Here is a 9,962-nt window from a genome sequence, read left to right as displayed (position 1 = left end):
TTTATCGAAAAAAAATCTGAATATAGACAAATCTTCGGAACCTTTTATGGACAGAAGAAGTACATATCCAGTATCAGGATTCCTCTGCAGTTTCCATAGCTTGGAGCCTTGGAGTATGTGCACAAATGGACCAAAACGTACACTTGCTTGTAATATCATCCGAAAGCATAGAAGTACGAACTCCCATCCAAAAGGTGTGCAAATCTGAGACACTTCAGCAACTACTCATCTTTCGTACAAAAGCAAGTGCCAGTTTAACCCATGCCGTTCTCGTATCATGTCTCGTATATGATAATATGAAAGGTTAAATCATGGTCACTCCAAGTAGGATGAACCAGATTGAGAAGGGGAATAACAACAGAAGGAAGTTAAATTATGGTCAAATGAGCCAAATGCTGTTCACTTGCACAAGTCCTCGACGAAATAACATAGGGTACAGAATTCTAGACTCGCTGAATCTCTCAGAATAGTACATATATAAACAACATAAATGGAAAACACACAGCTTGGCAAAAGTCAAACCCATCTACACTCTACAATGATGGCTAAAAGCAAAAGGCTCAACTTATTCCTCTTCTGCCGCCTGCTTGCGCTTTTTGAGCTCTTCTTGCATGTTGGGCCCAAACCTAGTCTTGCAAATAGCAAACCAGGATCCATTCAGGTTTTGCATCGGCAAAACTAGTTTTGAACTTGATTCAAGTTTAGCAAATGTATGTATGTACCAGGGGCGTTTCGATTAGCACTTGCTGTGTTTTGGCCTTTTTGGCAGCTTGTGGCTTGGTGCAACCCGATCATCCTGCAAAACAAGTGGCATGTTCAGTGCTAGAGCAGGAAATTTGCAGCATCTCAGGAGAGGTGTGCCAGGTCATTGTTTTCATGCTATTTTTTCTGTCATTGATCAGGTTGGTTTTTAGGAAAAAACATATAGTACAAAACAAATGAAAGCCACATACTTTTGACTTAATCCCCACCTTATATAGTGACGCTGCAGAATCTGACTGCATGGCTTGAGTTTGGTCTTGCCCAAGAGACTGGACAGTTTCAAGTGCATCTAGTGTAAGCTGCCAGCCACAAAATGCTGAGCTATTTGTGATGGAACTAGAATTGATAGAGCAAGCAGCGGCAACATATCCATTTACCCATGGACAGCAATTGTTGTGATGCTTAATTGGATCAAATTCTGGAAGACTTGTTCCATAGTCATTTTCTCCATTCATTGCTCCTGATAAACAAAAGGAAAAAAACATGAATAACGTATTCATATTAAGATTCAACTAACTGGGTGCAACAAAGGACATAATTCAGCATCCGAAGATTAATCTACATATAAGTATAAGTCCTATATAGGACCACAGCCTGGCAGCCGTTCATTGTAAGTATGGGATGCAAAACTGCTAGTGGATCAACTGTCAAGTCAACAACTTCTTCAATTATTAATGATAATTCTATTAGTATGATAAATCAATGGTCATAATGATGTGCACTTTTCAGTTCAGAAGCACCTCATATAAAATTTGATTAACATGGTTCAACAAAAGCAGGCATATGTAACATGTAAGCACGAAGAAGGCGTGGAAAATAGTTAAGATGCTGAAGTACCAAGATCATTTCCTGGATCATACTCATCCTTAGTCAGCATTTTGCCAGTCTGAGTCACTTCATCTTTAGATAGATCGATGCCAGAATAAACTCTGGCATTGCAAGAAAGAGAATGTTGCAGGTTACTCTCCTGGCCTCTGGCATGGCTCATCTTTTCTCCACTCTCAACAGAATCAGCTTTAGTTGAACCACTGTCAACTTGGCCCACTAACCTAGAGACCACATCGTGGCTATCACCCTGAGGCTCTTCTCGGCCAACATCTTCAGGGACAAACTCATCCATCATTCCAGGCCCAGGGGCTGATTCACCAGTCTGCCCCATGGTTTCAATAAGCTCAGGAACTGGTTCTACATCTCCGACAACACTCTCAGTTTTATGTTCAGAAACCTCGACTCCATGAATTTCGGCTTCATGACTAGCACCCATTCCAACACTCCCTCCGCTAACTCCCAAGCTAAGTTGATCTCTAGCCAAAATGGGAGCTGTATCTGCATTGAGGACTTCTTCCCCTCCATTCATACTGCTCCCTCCTATATCTCTTGCATTACTGTCAGCAGCAGGATGCACAAAACTGCTCTCCTGTGCTAGGTTGCTATAGTTGAGATCCAATGTGTCGCTCATTCCACCACTCCTGAGTGCACTTGAAGGCTTCTCAACATCATCACCATCACATGGCTGGTATTGAACACTCTCCATTGAATTTTCCTCCGCACCATGAATAATATTCATTGCAATAACAGAAGATGCCCTCATGGAGTCTCTAGCAGATGAGTTGTGAAGGGCAGATGGACCCTCGGCTTTAGATGGCTGAGTTCTATTGACATCTATATCCAGCTCAAGACTAAAATTTCTGCTGGGACCAGCTCCAGAAGAAGATGGTGGGTGGACATCAAAGAGATTAAAGCCACGTTGCCTTTTGCTCCGAATATCTGAATTTTGTGCAGCATCATCAACTTCATCACCGTCACGGTCAATAACAGTCCCTTCTATGCTGTCAGCAGGCTGAAGCCTGTTTACTGGCTTATCAGCTGTGCTCCCACCTTCCTCTATATTACGCTTCCTTGAACTGGGACCACGAGATTCAAATGAGGCTGCATAGCCACCAGCCTCACTTCCGGAAGGTTGACCGATCACCAGATCTATTCCCATTCCTCCGTTATTGAAATTTCCAAGCACTGAGAGCATCCCAGAATGGGTTGGTGGCAACCCTCCTGCCATTGTCAGATTTAGGTCAACACGAGCATTTGACATTGATTTTCCCTCATCAGTACATGCTTCATCACGTCCTTCAACATTGTTCTTATCTGCTCCTTCAGCAACCCATCCATTGATCCCACTTGTAGCACTAATTCCACGTGCTAACAGAGGTTTCGTCCCTGCATCAGGTGCATCGATGTTACCCAGATTAAGATGAGCAGGACGTGGCACAGATGTAAAATCCCAGATTCTCACTGTAGCTCCACATAAGCTGCAATCCAGCAAAGGTGATCTCAAACTGCATCCAGAATCTTTCACATGTAGTTTGCCTTTCCCCTTGTCTTTCTTGACTGATGTGGAGTACGAATTTTGCTGTTGCTCAGCAAAGCGGGAAGATTTATCTGGTTCAGCCGAGGCTGCAATTTTTGCAGAGTGGGTTGAGTTTTCTTCCCAATCTTGTACATTTGGAAGCCATCTAGGTTCCCATCCACAAAGGCTAATAAGCTTCTGCGCCTAGATATATTAGATGGAAGTGACCTAGATTAAATAAAGATAAAAGTTCTGCTACGATAGTAGCAACAAAAGAGGCATCAGGAAGAGCATAAATGAAAAGAGATATACTTGAGAGTAGCTGCAGGTCTCATCTTGATGATTGACATCAATTCCTGCTGTGCCGTCTGTTTTGTAACCCAACTCCCCACACAGAATCGCAATTGATTGGGATAACACATGCACAATCTGATGATTCCGAGTGAGCTTCATACTCTCTATTGCAGAAGAGGCAATAACAGGGAGAGATATAAATTGCAACAGCCCTTCGCAGCGATCTTTAAACCCACCAAGAAGAGCTGATGGGCTGAAGTGGAGCTGCACTAGGCTATCAGCACAGCTATTCCCTCTCCAGGGACAATCATTCTGGTGTGATGCATCAAGCTGTTCGGCAAAGGCTTCTCCAGCATTTGCAACTACAGCATAACAATAACGGAAGATTAGGTTTCATGACCAAGCATGTTTCAGAATGTGAAGAAATATGCAACCGATACAAGATCAGATTAACGGTAGTCATGTCTGTTGGTAATACTGAGTTCTAACTTGAATTTGTTAAGTAACATCAACGTGCAGGAAATTGTAGGAAAGAACCCATGTGGTCATGTCTGTTGGTAATACTGAGTTCTAACTTGAATTTGTACAGCAGTAGTGAGAATCTAAACTAAACTAGCTTCTCTCAAATTCCAACGGAAGAGTTACATACATATTCTTGATCAAGAAATACACCATACAAGCAGATGTTACAGGCGAAATTTTGGTCCACGTGAAGATTTGTACTCATCAAAACAAAACTCATCTAATTCAGCTAATGGGGAAAGTATTCATAAAAAAATGAAGGCATAAGATGTCATCTGTGCACGATTTGCATAAAGCTAGCAAGCCAAAATAAAAGGCAAGCATGATAATCTGACAGAACAGAATCGTTCATAGCGACAAAAATGCATATCACTCCAAAGAGGTAAGACATATCATGGTTTACATTATGCAATATATTTGCACAAGTCAAACCTAAAACAGGGCCAGTTAATTCGAAATTGAGAAAGCCTACGACAAAAATTACTGACTCAGGGCATACCTTCAGCAGGAGACCAGGATGTCAGTGCAGTAAATATAAGATGTGCGCCACATGAGTCGCATTCAATTTTGTCCACGTCAATGTTCACCCATCCCCTTTGAGCACAAGCCAGTGAACTGGCAGCCTATAATTTTGAACAAATCAGTGCTCTTCCAAACAAACTGGGATACCATTTTTCATGTAAGTACATGATTTACCCTTTAAATTTTGAGAACTTAAAAGTATCCATAGGAGATAAACATATGCACGATCCTTGGTAAAAAAAAACATATGCATGATACTTTTCCTATAAACATCTCAAGTCCGTATGAATACGCAAATACTGTAAGCAGGAGACAGCTGCTGAAAACTAAGTTACAAAAATGTCTCATTCAGCAGCACCAAGATGGAAACAAAGAAATTTGAAGTAAACGATCACCTCTCTGCAGTCAGAATATAAACGAAAATTATCAATGCTTTACTCCCTCTATTTTTCTGTAGCTACTCGTAGCCTTGAGAGGTCCCTGTTTCAACACAGGCCCGCTGAGGGAACCAAGAGTGCAGTTCTTGCCTTCTTGCAATTTTCCCTTTCTTATCATATTTAAATGATTCAGAAGAGGTTAACTGACTGCAGCATGTCTATATGCGACATTTCTCATTAAGTTTCTCTCAGATTTAGTGTTTTCTAACTTCCCCGGTCTGTGCTCACAGTGGGTAAAGAGGGAAAAAGAGGAATATCAGGGGCACATATCCAATTCAAAAAAATACTTATGTTTTAGTCCGAGATTGAAATGGACAACATTATCAGTTTTATTATAATTCAATTATTCTAAATATTCACGAGAGAAGCAATTTATTCTAAACTGATATAAGTGCAAAAGGTAACACTATACCTTCCTATTAATCACTCAGTTACAAAGTGACACAATTTAAGAAGAGGTCCAATAAGAGAAGAAAACCTTTGGCTTGGAAGCCCATGTTGAGGGCTTAAATGTGGCCAGTCGATGAAGTAAGTCTCCTCGTTCCCATGGTCTGCATGATGATTGCGAGAAATCCATAGCAGCTCCAACAGCATTAGTACTGAGAGAAGGCTGAGCAGGAAGTGAAGCAGCCAGTGATGATGACCCCACTTTAGATAACTGCTCACTGCCTAACCAATCCATGGTAACTACATTCGTTTGTGCGGGAGGCGATGAAGGACCAGCAGAGCTGAGAAGCAAAAGGAATAGGTTTAGCGCAAGCATACAATCAACAGTATGTATATCAGTAGAGTGAACTCTTTAAGAACTATAAACATAGAAGTATAGCATTACAGGTCGTCCTATTTATCCAGGAAATGATATGCCTTCCAGTTTTGGCAAGATAAATCAGCATTTCAATCTGTCCACTGTGACTTTTTGATAGTGTATTTTTTTTCTTTTTCTTCTTGAGGGACAAGTCACATAAAATGGAGAACTGACATATACAACAACCTTCATCGTCTTAAATCAAACAACAAGTGCAATAAACTATAGAAACCCCAAAAGTTTACAAATTTCTATATTTGGACCTTGCAAATTTCAATGCAATCAGAACAACAAACAGTAAATATATTCAAAGTTGATAACAGAACACCCAAACTGGACCCGGAATATAGATCAATCAACTGCGTCGGAAAGTAGCTTAGCAAAACCAGTAACGACACCAAAATTATACCGTCATAGAATTGACGCTGCAGAAGCTGCAAACTTGGTGCCCACGTAGCCAACGCCAGACACCCCGCAACAGAAAAGTCTATTCCACCGGAAACCTAGCTCTACCAAATTCGCTGGATCGGCGAGAAGGCAAGCTCGCTAGGGTTTAGACGACGCCCTACTCCGACCTACCAACCCACCTAGCTCAAAATTTCCTAGAGTTACGAACCCAAACCCCCCAAAATCCCAAATTTCCTCTGCACGGAGCACCTCACCGGCGTCCCGAAGCCGTCGGAACCTACGATTCGTAGATTAGCACTAGCATAGAAGGGCCACAGGGCACAAACCCAGCACCCAAGGTGCGATGGCAAGAACTGGGCGGGGATGGGGGTTCGGGGGCGTACCTGGCGACCGGGGTGGCGGGTGGCGAGGCCGACCGCGGCGGCGGGTCGGCGGGCGCCGCCGACGAGCTCCTGACCTCCTCCCTCATGGCTGTCGCTCTCCGCCCCGATGCGGGTTCCTTGCAGCCAGGTGAGGTACGACCGCGTCGGAGTCGAGCTCAGTGGGAGTGAATGCTGCGCGTCTTTATCATAGTGGATCGCGTTTTGTTCTGCCGGCCTACTGGACATTATCTGGGCCTCAGGTTTGCTGTCTCACTTTGATGGGCTATTGGGCTTAGCCCATCGTGTCCTATGCAGCTATGCCAAGCCAGTGAAACTTACTGAACTCTGAAAAAATTTACCTCTTCGCCTCTCGCGTCTAGGGTTTGGGTCTCGCAGGCGATCACCGCGGCGAGAGGAGACACCGGCTCCGATCGACGTCTGCTCCTTCTCACTTGCCTTCCGATCCGCTCGGGCTGACTACGGGGACGTCCTGGTACGTCTACCCGGCCTTGGCGGCGGCGGGCGACGTCGGGGTTGAGCGACGGGCGATCCGATCTGGGAGGAGGAGGACCTGATGGCGGCAAAGATGCCAAAGGAAGGAGGAGCGTCGGGATCAAAACCCCCGGTAGATCTGCAGGAGATGTTGAAGAAGCTGGTCTTGAAAGACGAGGAACTTGATGATGTCGTTCTCCCGAAGGAGGAGGTGGTGAACCTGAGGGAAGGAGCTCGCTGGATGGCGGTGGTTAGAGTGCACACAACTAGGCACTTCGGAAACCAGCCTTTTTTTCAGAAGATGGATGTAGCTTGGGGTTTCGCCAAGTCATGGACGATACGGCCTGTCGAGGATAACCTGTTTATTCTCCAGGTATCTTGCCTGGGAGACTGGAACAGGGTGATGAATGACGGCCCCTGGATCTTTCGCCAGATGGGCGTGATGGTGGAGCCTTATGATGGTGTGGCAGACCCGGCCTCGGTGGTTCTTAATCGTCTCCATGCCTGGGTTCAGGTGCGAGGGATCCCACCGTTGTTTCGGAAGGATGAGATTGTGCGTGACATGGCCGCAAGGATTGGAGAGCTGCTGGGTGCAGAAATGTATGCACTGGGAGCTAGTGGTACAAGCTTCGTGAGAGTCAGGGTCAAGCTAGATGTTCATAAGGCTCTGACTAGAGTTGTTGGTTTGCACCCGGAAGGGAGCGAACGGCTGATGTTCCAAGTCCTATACGAGAAGCTACCAAAATTCTGTGATGTTTGTGGGCTTCTTGGCCACGGAGATGAGGAGTGCGAGGACGGTGTGCATGAGCAATCGGCAATGCAGTATGGGGCGTGGATGATTGCGCCGATGGAAGACTGGCACCCTAGCTCGTCGGGCGTGCGAATGAGGGAGCCGCCTAGGGAGAATTTCCGCGGAGGAAGAGGAGGAGGTCGGGGCAATGGGGCGGCTGATTCACGTAAAAGACCGCCAGGAGCCACACCACCGCGAGCGGGAAAGGCAGAGGCAGCCACCCATGAGGCGGGAGGACGACTGATGCTGAATGATGGGAAGGGTGACCCCAATGCGAGGAAGAATCTGGATATCGTGTTGGCAGCAGAGGTGGATGGCACCAAGGTGGGGGTCGCCTCGCCAGTGAAGCCTGATCCAAAGAGACCAAGAATGTCAGGAAGCAACTCTGATGAGGCGGGCTCCGTGGAGGGGCACCGCCAGGAGCAATGAGTTGCATATGCTGGAACTGTCGCGGTCTGGGGAGCGATGCGACAGTTCGAGAGCTCCGGGACCTCGTGAGGCGGTTTAATCCTACCATTCTCTGCGTGGTGGAAACTCAGCTGCCAAAAGCGAGGGTAGAAGCACTAGCAAGAACACTAGGTTATGATAATGGCTTTGCCGTTAGTAGTACGGGGCGCAGTGGCGGTCTCGGTGTATTTTGGAACAATGAAATAAAGGTGGAAATTTTGCCGTATTCTAGGTACCACATAGATGCACGAATAACTGAAGGGGAGGAAGAGCCTTGGAGGCTGACGTGCGTGTATGGAGAGGCCCAGACATCGGAGCGGTACAAGACGTGGGATATGCTGAAACGGATCCGTGCAACCTCATCTCTGCCATGGATGTGTATAGGGGATTTCAACGAGGTACTACATCGACACGAACACGATGGTGTGGGAGAGAGAAGCTTGGCTCAGATAGCAGGCTTCCGTGACACGGTTGACGTGTGTGAGCTGGCTGATCTGGGGTATGAGGGTAACAGTTGGACTTTCGAGAAACGGGTGGCGGGAGGATCGTTCTGCAGGGTGCGTCTCGACCGTGCCTTAGCGACGACGCAGTGGTCAGATCGGTTCCCTTTGGCTGTTGTGCGCAACCTCATTGGAGCGTCATCTGATCATGGACCGATTTTTTTACGGTGGAGAGAATCGAGGAGGGAGCGGAGAGCGACAGAGGAGAAGCTTTTCCGCTATGAGCTGATGTGGGAAACACACGACCAGTTCCAACCTTTCCTGGAGGATGCCTGGAAGGAGGATGGGAAGGCAACCAACATGTCCCAACTAAGGGACAAGCTCGCGCGAGTGTCCGAGTCCCTGGGCAGCTGGGGGCGGAATACATTTGGCAATGTCCAAAGAGAGATACGCCAACTGAATGATAGACTGGCGGTGTTACGAGCGGAGCCCCAACGGGTGCAACCATCATATGAGGAGACAAAAATTACTGAGCGGCTCATTGCTTTATATGAGAGGGAAGAAGTGATGTGGAGACAGAGGTCCAGGGTGCAATGGCTAGCTGAGGGAGATAAGAATACTCGCTTTTTCCACCTAAGGGCGAGCCAGCGGAAGAAGAGGAACCGTATCAACAGGCTGGAACGGTCTGATGGAACGATGACTGAGGATGACAGAGAGATGGCCAACTTAACCACAAGTTTTTATGAGAACCTGTACACATCAGAAGGGGTATCAAATATGGAGGAGGTTATCAATGTAATCCCCTCATCAGTGTCAGCAGAGATGAATGATGCTCTGCTGAAGCCGATTAAGGAGCAAGAGGTGAAGATCGCCCTCTTTCAGATGTTCCCTACAAAAGCACCGGGCCCGGACGGCTTCCCGGCCCATTTTTTCCAGACCCATTGGGAAATATGTGGAGAAGAAGTGACCTTGGCTGTAATTCGTGTGCTTAGGGGTGAGGACGACATGAGGGAAGTGAACCAAACCTTCATTGTGTTGATACCAAAAGTGGCGAGCCCGGAGGAGTTGGGTCAGTTCCGACCAATTAGTCTGTGCAACGTTATATACAAGATAGCGTCCAAGGTGATGGCTAATAGATTGAAAGTGGTGTTACCAGATGTAATCGCCGAGGAACAGTCGGCGTTTGTGCCTGGGAGGTTGATTACGGACAATATTATCTCCGCGTACGAGTGTCTGCATTTCATGAAGCGGAATAAGGCGAAGAAGAACCGCTTTTGTGCGCTCAAACTAGACATGCGCAAGGCGTACGACATGCTGGAATGGAATTACTTGGAGGC

General features: G+C 46.4%; 1 protein-coding gene across 2 annotated transcripts; it reads right to left on the bottom strand.

Moving 5' to 3' along the window:
• Nucleotides 1–352: 352 nt before the first annotated feature.
• On the bottom strand, nt 353–6,580 carry LOC124670102. 2 transcript variants are annotated; one of them, XM_047206607.1, is made up of 8 exons: nt 6,478–6,580; nt 5,360–5,609; nt 4,422–4,545; nt 3,419–3,762; nt 1,600–3,310; nt 972–1,222; nt 723–796; nt 353–626 (listed from the first exon to the last, which is right to left on the bottom strand). In XM_047206607.1, exons 1-7 carry the CDS (start codon nt 6,561–6,563, stop codon nt 737–739), a joined length of 2,826 nt encoding a protein of 941 aa, XP_047062563.1. In that variant the 5' UTR covers nt 6,564–6,580; the 3' UTR covers nt 353–626; nt 723–736. The 2 variants fall into 2 exon arrangements, with proteins under 2 accessions (XP_047062563.1, XP_047062562.1); XM_047206606.1 differs by having other exon boundaries at nt 353–631; nt 6,478–6,579.
• Nucleotides 6,581–9,962: the final 3,382 nt, after the last annotated feature.

This window comes from Lolium rigidum, chromosome 7 (assembly GCF_022539505.1).
Source record: "Lolium rigidum isolate FL_2022 chromosome 7, APGP_CSIRO_Lrig_0.1, whole genome shotgun sequence".
Taxonomy (NCBI): domain Eukaryota; kingdom Viridiplantae; phylum Streptophyta; class Magnoliopsida; order Poales; family Poaceae; genus Lolium; species Lolium rigidum.
Note: the sequence above shows the minus strand (reverse complement) of the source record. Positions and strands in the feature narration are given on the sequence as shown.